Source organism: Harmonia axyridis, chromosome 2, assembly GCF_914767665.1.
Source record: "Harmonia axyridis chromosome 2, icHarAxyr1.1, whole genome shotgun sequence".
Taxonomy (NCBI): domain Eukaryota; kingdom Metazoa; phylum Arthropoda; class Insecta; order Coleoptera; family Coccinellidae; genus Harmonia; species Harmonia axyridis.
In genome coordinates this window covers 32,341,504-32,365,205 of record NC_059502.1, presented here as the reverse complement: position 1 = coordinate 32,365,205, position 23,702 = coordinate 32,341,504, and the positions used below count along the sequence as shown (strand labels likewise).

At 29.6% G+C, this 23,702-nt stretch overlaps 3 protein-coding genes across 3 annotated transcripts; all 3 read right to left on the bottom strand.

Annotated features, from left to right (window-relative positions):
- Positions 1-1,850: 1,850 nt before the first annotated feature.
- LOC123673274 (putative ankyrin repeat protein RF_0580) lies at positions 1,851-3,936 on the bottom strand. The gene is made up of 2 exons (XM_045607755.1): positions 3,648-3,936; positions 1,851-3,284 (listed from the first exon to the last, which is right to left on the bottom strand). Exons 1-2 carry the CDS (start codon positions 3,934-3,936, stop codon positions 2,131-2,133), a joined length of 1,443 nt encoding a protein of 480 aa, XP_045463711.1. The 3' UTR covers positions 1,851-2,130.
- Positions 3,937-7,028: 3,092 nt separating this feature from the next.
- LOC123673273 (putative ankyrin repeat protein RF_0381) lies at positions 7,029-8,048 on the bottom strand. Its single transcript, XM_045607754.1, has one exon. It carries the CDS (start codon positions 8,046-8,048, stop codon positions 7,029-7,031), a length of 1,020 nt encoding a protein of 339 aa, XP_045463710.1.
- Positions 8,049-16,358: 8,310 nt separating this feature from the next.
- LOC123673119 lies at positions 16,359-18,415 on the bottom strand. The gene is made up of 2 exons (XM_045607559.1): positions 18,156-18,415; positions 16,359-17,792 (listed from the first exon to the last, which is right to left on the bottom strand). The coding sequence occupies exons 1-2, from the start codon at positions 18,400-18,402 to the stop codon at positions 16,639-16,641; spliced, it is 1,401 nt and encodes a 466-aa protein (XP_045463515.1). The 5' UTR covers positions 18,403-18,415; the 3' UTR covers positions 16,359-16,638.
- Between the last annotated feature and the right edge of the window lie 5,287 nt (positions 18,416-23,702).

Sequence of the window (23,702 nt, the reverse complement as noted above, 5' to 3'; positions counted from 1 at the left end):
CTTTGTTTGTAGATACTGTTTTAAGTTTCTTTTTTTTTTTGCTTTTTCAGAATGTGTGCGAAATCGAATCTTGTTTAGCTAGTATGATTTCAGACGTTATCCACATGAGATTTACTATTGCTGTGTCTGTTCATTAATTTTAATTCAGTTCACTCCAAAAGCATTTTCCTCCAGAAAATGAAATACAACGACACAAATGCAATGAGGATTGTTTCGAGAAATAAATATCTTCTACATTACCCATTTTGGAACTCATAAAAAATTGACATCGGTTATCAATATTAATAAAAAAAAAATTTTTAATGTCAGAGACAAAATTGTATTACAGAACTTGTCTTAATTACACTTTTAGTGATCATCATTCAGTTAATGAAATTTTAACTGTGTAAAGCTGATGGATCAAGACGATAAGTTTAATTTGATTATATTTCAATCGTTACCTTCCAACCGCTGGAAGATTTATTTTTGGACCTAAATTTAAAATCTTTTGAATGTATAATAGATAATAAAGACTATCCAATCTGATTAAATCGAAAAAAAGACCGAACAAGGATCTATAAACATTTGCTCATTGAAATTTCATACGAAATGTCTAATTTTTACTTATCATTAATGTAATAAATGTTTTCAGGAACGTAGATAAACGTGTAGGAAGATCATTTATGCGTTATGACATTTAAAAGCACTTTTTTCGAAATGTAAGTGATACCTATACGATATTTTCATTTGAGCAATATTCCGTTTGAGGGTTACTACTCTCGTGTGAAAATTTTCAAGTATCACCCTGTATTTCAAGGACTTGTACGGTGTAACAAAAAATAAACATTGTTCCCATAATCAATGTTCAGTATTAATCGATGTTTATAATTTATACAGATTGCACCGTTTGCTAATTATCGATGTTTAGATGAAAAGGAGATATGTTTTGGCAACGTTGCAAACTTCCGACGGTAATCATAGAGAAGTCAAGAATTTCAGTTTTCTAGTATAATGTTCTGTGTATTTTGGGTGCCAAAGTCAAAATAAATTATAAATTATCATTATAAGTAATCATTAAATTATAAATTTTCATCAGAAACTGAATATTTTGAATCCATGTTTCAATTTTGAATTTTCTAACAGGCTTGTATGACCTTCATTCACCACTAGGCTATGGCCAACTACTCATGTTCAACCCTGCATAAATCATCATTAAGGACAATATGTTGTTATTCTGCATTTGCGTCAACTCTATTCTCGTTTTGCTAATTTAATTTTAACCTCTTCCTACATTTTTGCTACCACTGTGTCTTCCAATTGATTTCTGTAGATCACTCACCTGTCTCAGCTCATTCGATAAGCTGTATATAAAATTTAATTCTCATTAAAAATAAACATCAGTTTATATAAATAATGAAACTTTTCATTAGCAGAGACCTTTCAGAGTATTTCAATTACTCGTTATCGATTCAATTATTCGGTTGATTTCATTATTGTCAGGGATAAATTCACCTCAATTTTATTTTTTTGTTACATTATGCAAACGCGAAAATGGCACTATATGAATATAATTAAAACAATAACATATTGAAGAAATTGTTTATTTCTGCAAAGTAAATATTATTAATGAATTATTATTGTAACATGTACCTAACTGAGTGTACAGAACAATAAGTTTTATTGAAATATTGACAAAACATAAATACACTCAACAATATTGAATGAAACAATATCGATTGTGAATATGTATATTGCTTTTATATTTTGTTGTAATAGATATTTTCATCCATTTATTTTATTATAACATAATTGCAATATTTACAAATATACATATTGAATTCAAATCAATTATTGAATGAAATTATTCGAATATTCGATGAACTTAAATCGACCTAATGAAAACCTCCGTTTAGATACTTGGTTGTAATAAAAATTTTTATTCACATATTTATACAAAACAGTTGAAATATTTACAAATATACATATTGAATTCTAATCATTCCTTGAAAAAATTATAACAATATTCAATAAAATTCTATTGACTAAATAATACTTTTACACTTAGTTTTTATAGTAATTTCTTCCACTTTTGAAAATTTTTTTATTTATCTTTCAACAAAAAGCATTTTTGAGGACGAGGTCTTCGATTGGCTAGGTCGAGGTCAATGAACATTTGCCCACTTCTTGTACTGGTATGTATTTTAAAATTTCGATTATGGTATAATAATTGAGCTTTCCTTTAGAGACGACAGTGAAAAATTCATGAGCTGCTTGTTGTTCCAGGAATAGTCTTAACCCAGCTTCAAATTTGCATTTGAGTTCACGACCGTAAATTGGGAATTTTCTTTCCTTGAATTCAGACATGGCTGTTATCAATGTTTGATTCCAACACAATCTGGACACTTCCCTTACAGTCGAACTTAGTATTCTCACCAGAGAATATTCCGGTTGTGATTGGAATTGAGCTATTTTGCGGGACCGTAAATGAAGCAATTCTTTTCTACTCCTTTTCTGGAAATCGACATCCAACGAATCACAATGAATTGGATTAACACAGAATTGATATTTTCCATTGATATCTAACAAAATCAGATGTTTCAAAATAGTATGTCGTCTAGAATGGCAGCAGTCCAATAATAATTCATCCAAAAATGTTTTGTTGTCATGATTGACTATATTCGTGTCAGCTTTACTCTTCAACAGTAATTCGAGAAAGAGAATGAACTGGGATTCGTCACAAGAGTAGGATAATGTATGCAGAACTGTGTCGCCGTGAAGGTTTTGCAAATTGACATCAGCTCCTCTTCTGATCAGTAATTCTGCACACTCCAATGCATTATTTATTCTTCCATTTTCAGCAAGCATCTGTAAAGGGGTACACGAATTTTTGCCAAATGAATTCGGGTCACAACCGACATTTAATAAAAATTCTAACAGTTCGATATTAATCTCTCCTTCTTCAGAACATAATGCATGAAGTACTGTATTGCTGTTTATGTCCCTCGCTCTGAGGTTGGCTCCGTATTTCAGAAGGGTTTTCACTTGTTCCATCTGGTTGTTTTTCACAGCAAAGAATATCGGTGTTTCCTCGTTTGTGGTTTTCTCCTCACAACATAATTTCTTGTTCAAAAGAGTGATTGTTACGTTCGCATTTGGCAATGTGGCTGCCATGTGCAAGGGTGTGTGTCGACGCAAAAAGGAATCTTCATCATCAACGAAATTATTTAAAATTAATTTCAGAGACTTCTCACATGGAACGTCTTGAGGATTAATGAAACATTTGAATAGTTCAATCAAATATACATCTGAAACAAAATGAGAAAAGAATTAGAAAATCTATACTCACACAGTAGGTTAAACATTGAAAATGTTTATATGTATTTTCCTTTTTTAGATGGTATCCAAAAACGATCAATTTAGGTATGTCTTTTGACTGATTTTGAATAAGGTTCATTTCTTTTTAGAAACAATTTGAATAATGATTCACTTCACATCTATAAATTCTGAGCAAGAGGATTTTACGATGAATAATATTGAATTCAGTATCAATGTAGTACTACATATATTCAAAATTCCGGCATGTTTTAAAAATTAATAAATAATAAGAAGTAGTAAAAATTCTTATAATATTTTTCATTTCCATAATGTAAAGGCATGAATAAACTTACCATTGATCTGTAGAACTCTCTCATAAATTGTTATTTCGTCGTCTAATTCACATGTTGAAAAAGGTTGTGCTCCATTACACAGCAAGCAGAATATAATTCCGTAATCCTTGTAGGAAAATCTTGTTCTTGTCCTCTTCTTAATCAACTCTTTTAAATAATAATTTTGAAAAGAAATATCACTCTTTTTCGATTTTTTATAACTATATACATAAGAAATTGGAATATGAGAGCCACAATTCACAATCATGTCTTGAATAAAACTTTCTGTTAGATCTTTAAAATCTTCCATGATGTCTATGTCAGATTGATTCACAAACTCAAAAAAAAAAATTCAACGATAGGAGATAGGAGTACCTTCTCACTCGGATCATATATAAAAATGAGGCTTCTATGAAGAGGGCAACTATTTAAAACAAAATTCAGGTAGAGATTCGTCAAAAACCTCACTTCAAGTAACATTAAGAATGAGTAATTTTTAATGCAATTTTGAAATGACCTAAACCATTAAGATAACTAAAATTCGAAAATAATTTGAAATCATTAGCTTTCATTTCAGTGAATGTACGAAAAACTCATTTAGACCTGAAAATTTATGAGGAGGGTACAATAAAATACGAAAATATAATTTTCTCAAAAAACCACCTATATCGTTAGAGAAATGTTTTCTAACTTCCTCATTGTTTTCACAGTTTCGTTTCAGATCCATAAAAATCAAAAGATAAAATATGGTGATCAAGTATAATTATTATTTTTGAGCAATATTACATAATTTGTTATTGAATTTTTTCTTGTGGAAATTGGTAAAAAATCGAATTAATTTTAATGATGACATCCAATTTGTCATCAAGAGAATAAACCCTTTTAGATTTTCCGCTATTTTGTAAGTTTTCAATTTCCATTTTTATATTTTTAGGGATTCTACATTACATTCGAATTCAGTCCCAAAATACAATAATTTGAGAACAGAAACCTTTGTTTCAAACTCACCACACCTAGCAAAAAATTGCTAAATTATTTCATTGAACACTCTATATGTCATAAAGCAAAAAAGATGTTCTTGATGTCATCTAGGTATATGTTTTGGTCTTGTTTATGGCAAATACATGCTGAACAATGTATATCGGAAATTTGTTCATTGAAAGCATTATGTGTGCTTAACCTTTGTTTGTATATACTGTTTTAAGTTTCTTTTTTTTTTTGCTTTTTCAGAATGTGTGCGAAATCGAATCTTGTTTAGCTAGTATGATTTCAGACGTTATCCACATGAGATTTACTATTGCTGTGTCTGTTCATTAATTTTAATTCAGTTCAGTCCAAAAGCATTTTCCTCCAGAAAATGAAATACAACGACACAAATGTAATGAGGATTGTTTCCAGAAATAAATATCATCTACATTACCCATTTTGGAACTCATAAAAAATTGACATCGGTTATCATTATTAATAAAAAAAAATTTTTAATGTCAGAGACAAAATTGTATTACAGAACTTGTCTTAATTACACTTTTAGTGATCATCATTCAGTTAATGAAATTTTAACTGTGTAAAGCTGATGGATCAAGACGATAAGTTTAATTTGATTATATTTCAATCGTTACCTTCCAACCGCTGGAAGATTTATTTTTGGACCTAAATTTAAAATCTTTTGAATGTATAATAGATAATAAAGACTATCCAATCTGATTAAATCGAAAAAAAGACCGAACAAGGATCTATAAACATTTGCTCATTGAAATTTCATACGAAATGTCTAATTTTTACTTATCATTAATGTAATAAATGTTTTCAGGAACGTAGATAAACGTGTAGGAAGATCATTTATGCGTTATGACATTTAAAAGCACTTTTTTCGAAATGTAAGTGATACCTATACGATATTTTCATTTGAGCAATATTCCGTTTGAGGGTTACTGCTCTCGTGTGAAAATTTTCAAGTATCACCCTGTATTTCAAGGACTTGAACGGTGTAACAAAAAATAAACATTGTTCCCATAATCAATGTTCAGTATTAATCGATGTTTATAATTTATACAGATTGCACCGTTTGCTAATTATCGATGTTTAGATGAAAAGGAGATATCTTTTGGCAACGTTGCAAACTTTCGACGGTAATCATAGAGAAGTCAAGAATTTCAGTTTTCTAGTATAATGTTCTGTGTATTTTGGGTGCCAAAGTCAAAATAAATTATAAATTATCATTATAAGTAATCATTAAATTATAAATTTTCATCAGAAACTGAATATTTTGAATCCATGTTTCAATTTTGAATTTTCTAACAGGCTTGGATGACCTTCATTCACCACTAGGCTATGGCCAACTACTCATGTTCAACCCTGCATAAATCATCATTAAGGACAATATGTTGTTATTCTGCATTTGCGTCAACTCTATTCTCGTTTTGCTAATTTAATTTTAACCTCTTCCTACATTTTTGCTACCACTGTGTCTTCCAATTGATTTCTGTAGATCACTCACCTGTCTCAGCTCATTCGATAAGCTGTATATAAAATTTAATTCTCATTAAAAATAAACATCAGTTTATATAAATAATGAAACTTTTCATTAGCAGAGACCTTTCAGAGTATTTCAATTACTCGTTATCGATTCAATTATTCGGTTGATTTTATTATTGTCAGGGATAAATTCACCTCAATTTTATTTTTTTGTTACATTATGCAAACGCGAAAATGGCACTATATGAATATAATTAAAACAATAACATATTGAAGAAATTGTTTATTTCTGCAAAGTAAATATTATTAATGAATTATTATTGTAACATGTACCTAACTGATTGTACAGAACAATAAGTTTTATTGAAATATTGACAAAACATAAATACACTCAACAATATTGAATGAAACAATATCGATATTGTTTCATTCAATATTGTTGAGTGTATTTATGTTTTGTCAATATTTCAATATATTATCAATATAAAAGCAATATACATATTCACAATCGATTGTGAATATGTATATTGCTTTTATATTTTGTTGTAATAGATATTTTCATCCATTTATTTTATTATAACATAATTGCAATATTTACAAATATACATATTGAATTCAAATCAATTATTGAATGAAATTATTGGAATATTCGATGAACTTAAATCGACCTAATGAAAACCTCCGTTTAGATACTTGGTTGTAATAAAAATTTTTATTCACATATTTATACAAAACAGTTGAAATATTTACAAATATACATATTGAATTCTAATTATTCCTTGAAAAAATTATAACAATATTCAATAAAATTCTATTGACTAAATAATACTTTTACACTTAGTTTTTATAGTAATTTTTTCCACTTTTGAAAATTTTTTTATTTATCTTTCAACAAAAAGCATTTTTGAGGACGAGGTCTTCGATTGGCTAGGTCGAGGTCAATGAACATTTGCCCACTTCTTGTACTGGTATGTATTTTAAAATTTCGATTATGGTATAATAATTGAGCTTTCCTTTAGAGACGACAGTGAAAAATTCATGAGCTGCTTGTTGTTCCAGGAATAGTCTTAACCCAGCTTCAAATTTGCATTTGAGTTCACGACCGTAAATTGGGAATTTTCTTTCCTTGAATTCAGACATGGCTGTTATCAATGTTTGATTCCAACACAATCTGGACACTTCCCTTACAGTCGAACTTAGTATTCTCACCAGAGAATATTCCGGTTGTGATTGGAATTGAGCTATTTTGCGGGACCGTAAATGAAGCAATTCTTTTCTACTCCTTTTCTGGAAATCGACATCCAACGAATCACAATGAATTGGATTAACACAGAATTGATATTTTCCATTGATATCTAACAAAATCAGATGTTTCAAAATAGTATGTCGTCTAGAATGGCAGCAGTCCAATAATAATTCATCCAAAAATGTTTTGTTGTCATGATTGACTATATTCGTGTCAGCTTTACTCTTCAACAGTAATTCGAGAAAGAGAATGAACTGGGATTCGTCACAAGAGTAGGATAATGTATGCAGAACTGTGTCGCCGTGAAGGTTTTGCAAATTGACATCAGCTCCTCTTCTGATCAGTAATTCTGCACACTCCAATGCATTATTTATTCTTCCATTTTCAGCAAGCATCTGTAAAGGGGTACACGAATTTTTGCCAAATGAATTCGGGTCACAACCGACATTTAATAAAAATTCTAACAGTTCGATATTAATCTCTCCTTCTTCAGAACATAATGCATGAAGTACTGTATTGCTGTTTATGTCCCTCGCTCTGAGGTTGGCTCCGTATTTCAGAAGGGTTTTCACTTGTTCCATCTGGTTGTTTTTCACAGCAAAGAATATCGGTGTTTCCTCGTTTGTGGTTTTCTCCTCACAACATAATTTCTTGTTCAAAAGAGTGATTGTTACGTTCGCATTTGGCAATGTGGCTGCCATGTGCAAGGGTGTGTGTCGATGCAAAAAGGAATCTTCATCATCAACGAAATTATTTAAAATTAATTTCAGAGACTTCTCACATGGAACGTCTTGAGTATTAATGAAACATTTGAATAGTTCAATCAAATATACATCTGAAACAAAATGAGAAAAGAATTAGAAAATCTATACTCACACAGTAGGTTAAACATTGAAAATGTTTATATGTATTTTCCTTTTTTAGGTGGTATCAAAAAACGATCAATTTAGGTATGTCTTTTGACTGATTTTGAATAAGGTTCATTTCTTTTTAGAAACAATTTGAATAATGATTCACTTCACATCTATAAATTCTGAGCAAGAGGATTTTACGATGAATAATATTGAATTCAGTATCAATGTAGTACTACATATATTCAAAATTCCGGCATATTTTAAAAATCAATAAATAATAAGAAGTAGTAAAAATTCTTATAATATTTTTCATTTCCATAATGTAAAGGCATGAATAAACTTACCATTGATCTGTAGAACTCTCTCATAAATTGTTATTTCGTCGTCTAATTCACATGTTGAAAAAGGTTGTGCTCCATTACACAGCAAGCAGAATATAATTCCGTAATCCTTGTAGGAAAATCTTGTTCTTGTCCTCTTCTTAATCAACTCTTTTAAATAATAATTTTGAAAAGAAATATCACTCTTTTTCGATTTTATATAACTATATACATAAGAAATTGGAATATGAGAGCCACAATTCACAATCATGTCTTGAATAAAACTTTCTGTTAGATCTTTAAAATCTTCCATGATGTCTATGTCAGATTGATTCACAAACTCAAAAAAAAAATTCAACGATAGGAGATAGGAGTACCTTCTCACTCGGATCATATATAAAAATGAGGCTTCTATGAAGAGGGCAACTATTTAAAACAAAATTCAGGTAGAGATTCGTCAAAAACCTCACTTCAAGTAACATTAAGAATGAGTAATTTTTAATGCAATTTTGAAATGACCTAAACCATTAAGATAACTAAAATTCGAAAATAATTTGAAATCATTAGCTTTCATTTCAGTGAATGTACGAAAAACTCATTTAGACCTGAAAATTTATGAGGAGGGTAGAATAAAATACGAAAATATGATTTTCTCAAAAAACCACCTATATCGTTAGAGAAATGTTTTCTAACTTCCTCATTGTTTTCCCAGTTTCGTTTCAGATCCATAAAAATCAAAAGATAAAATATGGTGATCAAGTATAATTATTATTTTTGAGCAATATTACATCATTTGTTATTGAATTTTTTCTTGTGGAAATCGGTAAAAAATCGAATTAATTTTAATGATGACATCCAATTTGTCATCAAGAGAATAAACCCTTTTAGATTTTCCGCTATTTTGTAAGTTTTCAATTTCCATTTTTATATTTTTAGGGATTCTACATTACTTTCGAATTCAGTCCCAAAATACAATAATTTGAGAACAGAAACCTTTGTTTCAAACTCACCACACCTAGCAAAAAATTGCTAAATTATTTCATTGAACACTCTATATGTCATAAAGCAAAAAAGATGTTCTTGATGTCATCTAGGTATATGTTTTGGTCTTGTTTATGGCAAATACATGCTGAACAATGTATATCGGAAATTTGTTCATTGAAAGCATTATGTGTGCTTAACCTTTGTTTGTAGATACTGTTTTAAGTTTCTTTTTTTTTTTGCTTTTTCAGAATGTGTGCGAAATCGAATCTTGTTTAGCTAGTATGATTTCAGACGTTATCCACATGAGATTTACTATTGCTGTGTCTGTTCATTAATTTTAATTCAGTTCACTCCAAAAGCATTTTCCTCCAGAAAATGAAATACAACGACACAAATGTAATGAGGATTGTTTCGAGAAATAAATATCTTCTACATTACCCATTTTGGAACTCATAAAAAATTGACATCGGTTATCAATATTAATAAAAAAAAAATTTTTAATGTCAGAGACAAAATTGTATTACAGAACTTGTCTTAATTACACTTTTAGTGATCATCATTCAGTTAATGAAATTTTAACTGTGTAAAGCTGATGGATCAAGACGATAAGTTTAATTTGATTATATTTCAATCGTTACCTTCCAACCGCTGGAAGATTTATTTTTGGACCTAAATTTAAAATCTTTTGAATGTATAATAGATAATAAAGACTATCCAATCTGATTAAATCGAAAAAAAGACCGAACAAGGATCTATAAACATTTGCTCATTGAAATTTCATACGAAATGTCTAATTTTTACTTATCATTAATGTAATAAATGTTTTCAGGAACGTAGATAAACGTGTAGGAAGATCATTTATGCGTTATGACATTTAAAAGCACTTTTTTCGAAATGTAAGTGATACCTATACGATATTTTCATTTGAGCAATATTCCGTTTGAGGGTTACTACTCTCGTGTGAAAATTTTCAAGTATCACCCTGTATTTCAAGGACTTGTACGGTGTAACAAAAAATAAACATTGTTCCCATAATCAATGTTCAGTATTAATCGATGTTTATAATTTATACAGATTGCACCGTTTGCTAATTATCGATGTTTAGATGAAAAGGAGATATGTTTTGGCAACGTTGCAAACTTTCGACGGTAATCATAGAGAAGTCAAGAATTTCAGTTTTCTAGTATAATTTTCTGTGTATTTTGGGTGCCAAAGTCAAAATAAATTATAAATTATCATTATAAGTAATCATTAAATTATAATTTTTCATCAGAAACTGAATATTTTGAATCCATGTTTCAATTTTGAATTTTCTAACAGGCTTGGATGACCTTCATTCACCACTAGGCTATGGCCAACTACTCATGTTCAACCCTGCATAAATCATCATTAAGGACAATATGTTGTTATTCTGCATTTGCGTCAACTCTATTCTCGTTTTGCTAATTTAATTTTAACCTCTTCCTACATTTTTGCTACCACTGTGTCTTCCAATTGATTTCTGTAGATCACTCACCTGTCTCAGCTCATTCGATAAGCTGTATATAAAATTTAATTCTCATTAAAAATAAACATCAGTTTATATAAATAATGAAACTTTTCATTAGCAGAGACCTTTCAGAGTATTTCAATTACTCGTTATCGATTCAATTATTCGGTTGATTTTATTATTGTCAGGGATAAATTCACCTCAATTTTATTTTTTTGTTACATTATGCAAACGCGAAAATGGCACTATATGAATATAATTAAAACAATAACATATTGAAGAAATTGTTTATTTCTGCAAAGTAAATATTATTAATGAATTATTATTGTAACATGTACCTAACTGAGTGTACAGAACAATAAGTTTTATTGAAATATTGACAAAACATAAATACACTCAACAATATTCAATGAAACAATATCGATTGTGAATATGTATATTGCTTTTATATTTTGTTGTAATAGATATTTTCATCCATTTATTTTATTATAACATAATTGCAATATTTACAAATATACATATTGAATTCAAATCAATTATTGAATGAAATTATTCGAATATTCGATGAACTTAAATCGACCTAATGAAAACCTCCGTTTAGATACTTGGTTGTAATAAAAATTTTTATTCACATATTTATACAAAACAGTTGAAATATTTACAAATATACATATTGAATTCTAATCATTCCTTGAAAAAATTATAACAATATTCAATAAAATTCTATTGACTAAATAATACTTTTACACTTAGTTTTTATAGTAATTTCTTCCACTTTTGAAAATTTTTTTATTTATCTTTCAACAAAAAGCATTTTTGAGGACGAGGTCTTCGATTGGCTAGGTCGAGGTCAATGAACATTTGCCCACTTCTTGTACTGGTATGTATTTTAAAATTTCGATTATGGTATAATAATTGAGCTTTCCTTTAGAGACGACAGTGAAAAATTCATGAGCTGCTTGTTGTTCCAGGAATAGTCTTAACCCAGCTTCAAATTTGCATTTGAGTTCACGACCGTAAATTGGGAATTTTCTTTCCTTGAATTCAGACATGGCTGTTATCAATGTTTGATTCCAACACAATCTGGACACTTCCCTTACAGTCGAACTTAGTATTCTCACCAGAGAATATTCCGGTTGTGATTGGAATTGAGCTATTTTGCGGGACCGTAAATGAAGCAATTCTTTTCTACTCCTTTTCTGGAAATCGACATCCAACGAATCACAATGAATTGGATTAACACAGAATTGATATTTTCCATTGATATCTAACAAAATCAGATGTTTCAAAATAGTATGTCGTCTAGAATGGCAGCAGTCCAATAATAATTCATCCAAAAATGTTTTGTTGTCATGATTGACTATATTCGTGTCAGCTTTACTCTTCAACAGTAATTCGAGAAAGAGAATGAACTGGGATTCGTCACAAGAGTAGGATAATGTATGCAGAACTGTGTCGCCGTGAAGGTTTTGCAAATTGACATCAGCTCCTCTTCTGATCAGTAATTCTGCACACTCCAATGCATTATTTATTCTTCCATTTTCAGCAAGCATCTGTAAAGGGGTACACGAATTTTTGCCAAATGAATTCGGGTCACAACCGACATTTAATAAAAATTCTAACAGTTCGATATTAATCTCTCCTTCTTCAGAACATAATGCATGAAGTACTGTATTGCTGTTTATGTCCCTCGCTCTGAGGTTGGCTCCGTATTTCAGAAGGGTTTTCACTTGTTCCATCTGGTTGTTTTTCACAGCAAAGAATATCGGTGTTTCCTCGTTTGTGGTTTTCTCCTCACAACATAATTTCTTGTTCAAAAGAGTGATTGTTACGTTCGCATTTGGCAATGTGGCTGCCATGTGCAAGGGTGTGTGTCGACGCAAAAAGGAATCTTCATCATCAACGAAATTATTTAAAATTAATTTCAGAGACTTCTCACATGGAACGTCTTGAGGATGAATGAAACATTTGAATAGTTCAATCAAATATACATCTGAAACAAAATGAGAAAAGAATTAGAAAATCTATACTCACACAGTAGGTTAAACATTGAAAATGTTTATATGTATTTTCCTTTTTTAGGTGGTATCAAAAAACGATCAATTTAGGTATGTCTTTTGACTGATTTTGAATAAGGTTCATTTCTTTTTAGAAACAATTTGAATAATGATTCACTTCACATCTATAAATTCTGAGCAAGAGGATTTTACGATGAATAATATTGAATTCAGTATCAATGTAGTACTACATATATTCAAAATTCCGGCATATTTTAAAAATTAATAAATAATAAGAAGCAGTAAAAATTCTTATAATATTTTTCATTTCCATAATGTGAAGGCATGAATAAACTTACCATTGATCTGTAGAACTCTCTCATAAATTGTTATTTCGTCGTCTAATTCACATGTTGAAAAAGGTTGTGCTCCATTACACAGCAAGCAGAATATAATTCCGTAATCCTTGTAGGAAAATCTTGTTCTTGTCCTCTTCTTAATCAACCCTTTTAAATAATAATTTTGAAAAGAAATATCACTCTTTTTCGATTTTATATAACTATATACATAAGAAATTGGAATATGAGAGCCACAATTCACAATCATGTCTTGAATAAAACTTTCTGTTAGATCTTTAAAATCTTCCATGATGTCTATGTCAGATTGATTCACAAACTCAAAAAAAAAATTCAACGATAGGAGATAGGAGTACCTTCTCACTCGGATCATATATAAAAATGAGGCTTCTATGAAGAGGGCAACTATTTAAAACAAAATTCAGGTAGAGATTCGTCAAAAACCTCACTTCAAGTAACATTAAGAATGAGTAATTTTTAATGCAATTTTGAAATGACCTAAACCATTAAGATAACTAAAATTCGAAAATAATTTGAAATCATTAGCTTTCATTTCAGTGAATGTACAAAAAACTCATTTAGACCTGAAAATTTATGAGGAGGGTAGAATAAAATACGAAAATATGATTTTCTCAAAAAACCACCTATATCGTTAGAGAAATGTTTTCTAACTTCCTCATTGTTTTCACAGTTTCGTTTCAGATCCATAAAAATCAAAAGATAAAATATGGTGATCAAGTATAATTATTATTTTTGAGCAATATTACATCATTTGTTATTGAATTTTTTCTTGTGGAAATCGGTGAAAAATCGAATTAATTTTAATGATGACATCCAATTTGTCATCAAGAGAATAAACCCTTTTAGATTTTCCGCTATTTTGTAAGTTTTCAATTTCCATTTTTATATTTTTAGGGATTCTACATTACATTCGAATTCAGTCCCAAAATACAATAATTTGAGAACAGAAACCTTTGTTTCAAACTCACCACACCTAGCAAAAAATTGCTAAATTATTTCATTGAACACTCTATATGTCATAAAGCAAAAAAGATGTTCTTGATGTCATCTAGGTATATGTTTTGGTCTTGTTTATGGCAAATACATGCTGAACAATGTATATCGGAAATTTGTTCATTGAAAGCATTATGTGTGCTTAACCTTTGTTTGTAGATACTGTTTTAAGTTTCTTTTTTTTTTTGCTTTTTCAGAATGTGTGCGAAATCGAATCTTGTTTAGCTAGTATGATTTCAGACGTTATCCACATGAGATTTACTATTGCCGTGTCTGTTCATTAATTTTAATTCAGTTCACTCCAAAAGCATTTTCCTCCAGAAAATGAAATACAACGACACAAATGTAATGAGGATTGTTTCGAGAAATAAATATCTTCTACATTACCCATTTTGGAACTCATAAAAAATTGACATCGGTTATCAATATTAATAAAAAAAAAATTTTTAATGTCAGAGACAAAATTGTATTACAGAACTTGTCTTAATTACACTTTTAGTGATCATCATTCAGTTAATGAAATTTTAACTGTGTAAAGCTGATGGATCAAGACGATAAGTTTAATTTGATTATATTTCAATCGTTACCTTCCAACCGCTGGAAGATTTATTTTTGGACCTAAATTTAAAATCTTTTGAATGTATAATAGATAATAAAGACTATCCAATCTGATTAAATCGAAAAAAAGACCGAAAAAGGATCTATAAACATTTGCTCATTGAAATTTCATACGAAATGTCTAATTTTTACTTATCATTAATGTAATAAATGTTTTCAGGAACGTAGATAAACGTGTATTAAGATCATTTATGCGTTATGACATTTAAAATCACTTTTTTCGAAATGTAAGTGATACCTATACGATATTTTCATTTGAGCAATATTCCGTTTGAGGGTTACTACTCTCGTGTGAAAATTTTCAAGTATCACCCTGTATTTCAAGGACTTGTACGGTGTAACAAAAAATAAACATTGTTCCCATAATCAATGTTCAGTATTAATCGATGTTTATAATTTATACAGATGGCACCGTTTGCTAATTATCGATGTTTAGATGAAAAGGAGATATGTTTTGGCAACGTTGCAAACTTTCGACGGTAATCATAGAGAAGTCAAGAATTTCAGTTTTCTAGTATAATGTTCTGTGTATTTTGGGTGCCAAAGTCAAAATAAATTATAAATTATCATTATAAGTAATCATTAAATTATAAATTTTCATCAGAAACTGAATATTTTGAATCCATGTTTCAATTTTGAATTTTCTAACAGGCTTGGATGACCTTCATTCACCACTAGGCTATGGCCAACTACTCATGTTCAACCCTGCATAAATCATCATTAAGGACAATATGTTGTTATTCTGCATGTGCGTCAACTCTATTCTCGTTTTGCTAATTTAATTTTTACCTCTTCCTACATTTTTGCTACCACTGTGTCTTCCAATTGATTTCTGTAGATCACTCACCTGTCTCAGCTCATTCGATAAGCTGTATATAAAATTTAATTCTCATTAAAAATAAACATCAGTTTATATAAATAATGAAACTTTTCATTAGCAGAGACCTTTCAGAGTATTTCAATTACTCGTTATCGATTCAATTATTCGGTTGATTTTATTATTGTCAGGGATAAATTCACCTCAATTTTATTTTTTTGTTACATTATGCAAACGCGAAAATGGCACTATATGAATATAATTAAAACAATAACATATTGAAGAAATTGTTTATTTCTGCAAAGTAAATATTATTAATGAATTATTATTGTAACATGTACCTAACTGAGTGTACAGAACAATAAGTTTTATTGAAATATTGACAAAACATAAATACACTCAACAATATTGAATGAAACAATATCGATTGTGAATATGTATATTGCTTTTATATTTTGTTGTAATAGATATTTTCATCCATTTATTTTATTATAACATAATTGCAATATTTACAAATATACATATTGAATTCAAATCAATTATTGAATGAAATTATTCGAATATTCGATGAACTTAAATCGACCTAATGAAAACCTCCGTTTAGATACTTGGTTGTAATAAAAATTTTTATTCACATATTTATACAAAACAGTTGAAATATTTACAAATATACATATTGAATTCTAATCATTCCTTGAAAAAATTATAACAATATTCAATAAAATTCTATTGACTAAATAATACTTTTACACTTAGTTTTTATAGTAATTTCTTCCACTTTTGAAAATTTTTTTATTTATCTTTCAACAAAAAGCATTTTTGAGGACGAGGTCTTCGATTGGCTAGGTCGAGGTCAATGAACATTTGCCCACTTCTTGTACTGGTATGTATTTTAAAATTTCGATTATGGTATAATAATTGAGCTTTCCTTTAGAGACGACAGTGAAAAATTCATGAGCTGCTTGTTGTTCCAGGAATAGTCTTAACCCAGCTTCAAATTTGCATTTGAGTTCACGACCGTAAATTGGGAATTTTCTTTCCTTGAATTCAGACATGGCTGTTATCAATGTTTGATTCCAACACAATCTGGACACTTCCCTTACAGTCGAACTTAGTATTCTCACCAGAGAATATTCCGGTTGTGATTGGAATTGAGCTATTTTGCGGGACCGTAAATGAAGCAATTCTTTTCTACTCCTTTTCTGGAAATCGACATCCAACGAATCACAATGAATTGGATTAACACAGAATAGATATTTTCCATTGATATCTAACAAAATCAGATGTTTCAAAATAGTATGTCGTCTAGAATGGCAGCAGTCCAATAATAATTCATCCAAAAATGTTTTGTTGTCATGATTGACTATATTCGTGTCAGCTTTACTCTTCAACAGTAATTCGAGAAAGAGAATGAACTGGGATTCGTCACAAGAGTAGGATAATGTATGCAGAACTGTGTCGCCGTGAAGGTTTTGCAAATTGACATCAGCTCCTCTTCTGATCAGTAATTCTGCACACTCCAATGCATTATTTATTCTTCCATTTTCAGCAAGCATCTGTAAAGGGGTACACGAATTTTTGCCAAATGAATTCGGGTCACAACCGACATTTAATAAAAATTCTAACAGTTCGATATTAATCTCTCCTTCTTCAGAACATAATGCATGAAGTACTGTATTGCTGTTTATGTCCCTCGCTCTGAGGTTGGCTCCGTATTTCAGAAGGGTTTTCACTTGTTCCATCTGGTTGTTTTTCACAGCAAAGAATATCGGTGTTTCCTCGTTTGTGGTTTTCTCCTCACAACATAATTTCTTGTTCAAAAGAGTGATTGTTACGTTCGCATTTGGCAATGTGGCTGCCATGTGCAAGGGTGTGTGTCGACGCAAAAAGGAATCTTCATCATCAACGAAATTATTTAAAATTAATTTCAGAGACTTCTCACATGGAACGTCTTGAGGATTAATGAAACATTTGAATAGTTCAATCAAATATACATCTGAAACAAAATGAGAAAAGAATTAGAAAATCTATACTCACACAGTAGGTTAAACATTGAAAATGTTTATATGTATTTTCCTTTTTTAGGTGGTATCAAAAAACGATCAATTTAGGTATGTCTTTTGACTGATTTTGAATAAGGTTCATTTCTTTTTAGAAACAATTTGAATAATGATTCACTTCACATCTATAAATTCTGAGCAAGAGGATTTTACGATGAATAATATTGAATTCAGTATCAATGTAGTACTACATATATTCAAAATTCCGGCATATTTTAAAAATTAATAAATAATAAGAAGTAGTAAAAATTCTTAAAATATTTTGCATTTCCATAATGTGAAGGCATGAATAAACTTACCATTGATCTGTAGAACTCTCTCATAAATTGTTATTTCGTCGTCTAATTCACATGTTGAAAAAGGTTGTGCTCCATTACACAGCAAGCAGAATATAATTCCGTAATCCTTGTAGGAAAATCTTGTTCTTGTCCTCTTCTTAATCAACTCTTTTAAATAATAATTTTGAAAAGAAATATCACTCTTTTTCGATTTTATATAACTATATACATAAGAAATTGGAATATGAGAGCCACAATTCACAATCATGTCTTGAATAAAACTTTCTGTTAGATCTTTAAAATCTTCCATGATGTCTATGTCAGATTGATTCACAAACTCAAAAAAAAAATTCAACGATAGGAGATAGGAGTACCTTCTCACTCGGATCATATATAAAAATGAGGCTTCTATGAAGAGGGCAACTATTTAAAACAAAATTCAGGTAGAGATTCGTCAAAAACCTCACTTCAAGTAACATTAAGAATGAGTAATTTTTAATGCAATTTTGAAATGACCTAAACCATTAAGATAACTAAAATTCGAAAATAATTTGAAATCATTAGCTTTCATTTCAGTGAATGTACGAAAAACTCATTTAGACCTGAAAATTTATGAGGAGGGTAGAATAAAATACGAAAATATGATTTTCTCAAAAAACCACCTATATCGTTAGAGAAATGTTTTCTAACTTCCTCATTGTTTTCACAGTTTCGTTTCAGATCCATAAAAATCAAAAGATAAAATATGGTGATCAAGTATAATTATTATTTTTGAGCAATATTACATCATTTGTTATTGAATTTTTTCTTGTGGAAATCGGTAAAAAATCGAATTAATTTTAATGATGACATCCAATTTGTCATCAAGAGAATAAACCCTTTTAGATTTTCCGCTATTTTGTAAGTTTTCAATTTCCATTTTTATATTTTTAGGGATTCTACATTACATTCGAATTCAGTCCCAAAATACAATAATTTGAGAACAGAAACCTTTGTTTCAAACTCACCACACCTAGCAAAAAATTGCTAAATTATTTCATTGAACACTCTATATGTCATAAAGCAAAAAAGATGTTCTTGATGTCATCTAGGTATATGTTTTGGTCTTGTTTATGGCAAATACATGCTGAACAATGTATATCGGAAATTTGTTCATTGAAAGCATTATGTGTGCTTAACCTTTGTTTGTAGATACTGTTTTAAGTTTCTTTTTTTTTTTGCTTTTTCAGAATGTGTGCGAAATCGAATCTTGTTTAGCTAGTATGATTTCAGACGTTATCCACATGAGATTTACTATTGCTGTGTCTGTTCATTAATTTTAATTCAGTTCACTCCAAAAGCATTTTCCTCCAGAAAATGAAATACAACGACACAAATGTAATGAGGATTGTTTCGAGAAATAAATATCATCTACATTACCCATTTTGGAACTCATAAAAAATTGACATCGGTTATCAATATTAATAAAAAAAAAATTTTTAATGTCAGAGACAAAATTGTATTACAGAACTTGTCTTAATTACACTTTTAGTGATCATCATTCAGTTAATGAAATTTTAACTGTGTAAAGCTGATGGATCAAGACGATAAGTTTAATTTGATTATATTTCAATCGTTACCTTCCAACCCCTGGAAGATTTATTTTTGGACCTAAATTTAAAATCTTTTGAATGTATAATAGATAATGAAGACTATCCAATCTGATTAAATCGAAAAAAAGACCGAACAAGGATCTATAAACATTTGCTCATTGAAATTTCATACGAAATGTCTAATTTTTACTTATCATTAATGTAATAAATGTTTTCAGGAACGTAGATAAACGTGTAGGAAGATCATTTATGCGTTATGACATTTAAAAGCACTTTTTTCGAAATGTAAGTGATACCTATACGATATTTTCATTTGAGCAATATTCCGTTTGAGGGTTACTACTCTCGTGTGAAAATTTTCAAGTATCACCCTGTATTTCAAGGACTTGTACGGTGTAACAAAAAATAAACATTGTTCCCATAATCAATGTTCAGTATTAATCGATGTTTATAATTTATACAGATTGCACCGTTTGCTAATTATCGATGTTTAGATGAAAAGGAGATATGTTTTGGCAACGTTGCAAACTTTCGACGGTAATCATAGAGAAGTCAAGAATTTCAGTTTTCTAGTATAATGTTCTGTGTATTTTGGGTGCCAAAGTCAAAATTAATTATAAATTATCATTATAAGTAATCATTAAATTATAATTTTTCATCAGAAACTGAATATTTTGAATCCATGATTCAATTTTGAATTTTCTAACAGGCTTGGATGACCTTCATTCACCACTAGGCTATGGCCAACTACTCATGTTCAACCCTGCATAAATCATCATTAAGGACAATATGTTGTTATTCTGCATTTGCGTTAACTCTATTCTCGTTTTGCTAATTTAATTTTAACCTCTTCCTACATTTTTGCTACCACTGTGTCTTCCAATTGATTTCTGTAGATCACTCACCTGTCTCAGCTCATTCGATAAGCTGTATATAAAATTTAATTCTCATTAAAAATAAACATCAGTTTATATAAATAATGAAACTTTTCATTTGCAGAGACCTTTCAGAGTATTTCAATTACTCGTTATCGATTCAATTATTCGGTTGATTTTATTATTGTCAGGGATAAATTCACCTCAATTTTATTTTTTTGTTACATTATGCAAACGCGAAAATGGCACTATATGAATATAATTAAAACAATAACATATTGAAGAAATTGTTTATTTCTGCAAAGTAAATATTATTAATGAATTATTATTGTAACATGTACCTAACTGAGTGTACAGAACAATAAGTTTTATTGAAATATTGACAAAACATAAATACACTCAACAATATTGAATGAAACAATATCGATTGTGAATATGTATATTGCTTTTATATTTTGTTGTAATAGATATTTTCATCCATTTATTTTATTATAACATAATTGCAATATTTACAAATATACATTTTGAATTCAAATCAATTATTGAATGAAATTATTCGAATATTCGATGAACTTAAATCGACCTAATGAAAACCTCCGTTTAGATACTTGGTTGTAATAAAAATTTTTATTCACATATTTATACAAAACAGTTGAAATATTTACAAATATACATATTGAATTCTAATCATTCCTTGAAAAAATTATAACAATATTCAATAAAATTCTATTGACTAAATAATACTTTTACACTTAGTTTTTATAGTAATTTCTTCCACTTTTGAAAATTTTTTTATTTATCTTTCAACAAAAAGCATTTTTGAGGACGAGGTCTTCGTTTGGCTAGGTCGAGGTCAATGAACATTTGCCCACTTCTTGTACTGGTATGTATTTTAAAATTTCGATTATGGTATAATAATTGAGCTTTCCTTTAGAGACGACAGTGAAAAATTCATGAGCTGCTTGTTGTTCCAGGAATAGTCTTAACCCAGCTTCAAATTTGCATTTGAGTTCACGACCGTAAATTGGGAATTTTCTTTCCTTGAATTCAGACATGGCTGTTATCAATGTTTGATTCCAACACAATCTGGACACTTCCCTTACAGTCGAACTTAGTATTCTCACCAGAGAATATTCCGGTTGTGATTGGAATTGAGCTATTTTGCGGGACCGTAAATGAAGCAATTCTTTTCTACTCCTTTTCTGGAAATCGACATCCAACGAATCACAATGAATTGGATTAACACAGAATTGATATTTTCCATTGATATCTAACAAAATCAGATGTTTCAAAATAGTATGTCGTCTAGAATGGCAGCAGTCCAATAATAATTCATCCAAAAATGTTTTGTTGTCATGATTGACTATATTCGTGTCAGCTTTACTCTTCAACAGTAATTCGAGAAAGAGAATGAACTGGGATTCGTCACAAGAGTAGGATAATGTATGCAGAACTGTGTCGCCGTGAAGGTTTTGCAAATTGACATCAGCTCCTCTTCTGATCAGTAATTCTGCACACTCCAATGCATTATTTATTCTTCCATTTTCAGCAAAAATCTGTAAAGGGGTACACGAATTTTTGCCAAATGAATTCGGGTCACAACCGACATTTAATAAAAATTCTAACAGTTCGATATTAATCTCTCCTTCTTCAGAACATAATGCATGAAGTACTGTATTGCTGTTTATGTCCCTCGCTCTGAGGTTGGCTCCGTATTTCAGAAGGGTTTTCACTTGTTCCATCTGGTTGTTTTTCACAGCAAAGAATATCGGTGTTTCCTCGTTTGTGGTTTTCTCCTCACAACATAATTTCTTGTTCAAAAGAGTGATTGTTACGTTCGCATTTGGCAATGTGGCTGCCATGTGCAAGGGTGTGTGTCGACGCAAAAAGGAATCTTCATCATCAACGAAATTATTTAAAATTAATTTCAGAGACTTCTCACATGGAACGTCTTGAGGATTAATGAAACATTTGAATAGTTCAATCAAATATACATCTGAAACAAAATGAGAAAAGAATTAGAAAATCTATACTCACACAGTAGGTTAAACATTGAAAATGTTTATATGTATTTTCCTTTTTTAGGTGGTATCAAAAAACGATCAATTTAGGTATGTCTTTTGACTGATTTTGAATAAGGTTCATTTCTTTTTAGAAACAATTTGAATAATGATTCACTTCACATCTATAAATTCTGAGCAAGAGGATTTTACGATGAATAATATTGAATTCAGTATCAATGTAGTACTACATATATTCAAAATTCCGGCATATTTTAAAAATTAATAAATAATAAGAAGTAGTAAAAATTCTTATAATATTTTTCATTTCCATAATGTAAAGGCATGAATAAACTTACCATTGATCTGTAGAACTCTCTCATAAATTGTTATTTCGTCGTCTAATTCACATGTTGAAAAAGGTTGTGCTCCATTACACAGCAAGCAGAATATAATTCCGTAATCCTTGTAGGAAAATCTTGTTCTTGTCCTCTTCTTAATCAACTCTTTTAAATAATAATTTTGAAAAGAAATATCACTCTTTTTCGATTTTATATAACTATATACATAAGAAATTGGAATATGAGAGCCACAATTCACAATCATGTCTTGAATAAAACTTTCTGTTAGATCTTTAAAATCTTCCATGATGTCTATGTCAGATTGATTCACAAACTCAAAAAAAAAATTCAACGATAGGAGATAGGAGTACCTTCTCACTCGGATCATATATAAAAATGAGGCTTCTATGAAGAGGGCAACTATTTAAAACAAAATTCAGGTAGAGATTCGTCAAAAACCTCACTTCAAGTAACATTAAGAATGAGTAATTTTTAATGCAATTTTGAAATGACCTAAACCATTAAGATAACTAAAATTCGAAAATAATTTGAAATCATTAGCTTTCATTTCAGTGAATGTACGAAAAACTCATTTAGACCTGAAAATTTATGAGGAGGGTAGAATAAAATACGAAAATATGATTTTCTCAAAAAACCACCTATATCGTTAGAGAAATGTTTTCTAACTTGCTCATTGTTTTCACAGTTTCGTTTCAGATCCATAAAAATCAAAAGATAAAATATGGTGATCAAGTATAAT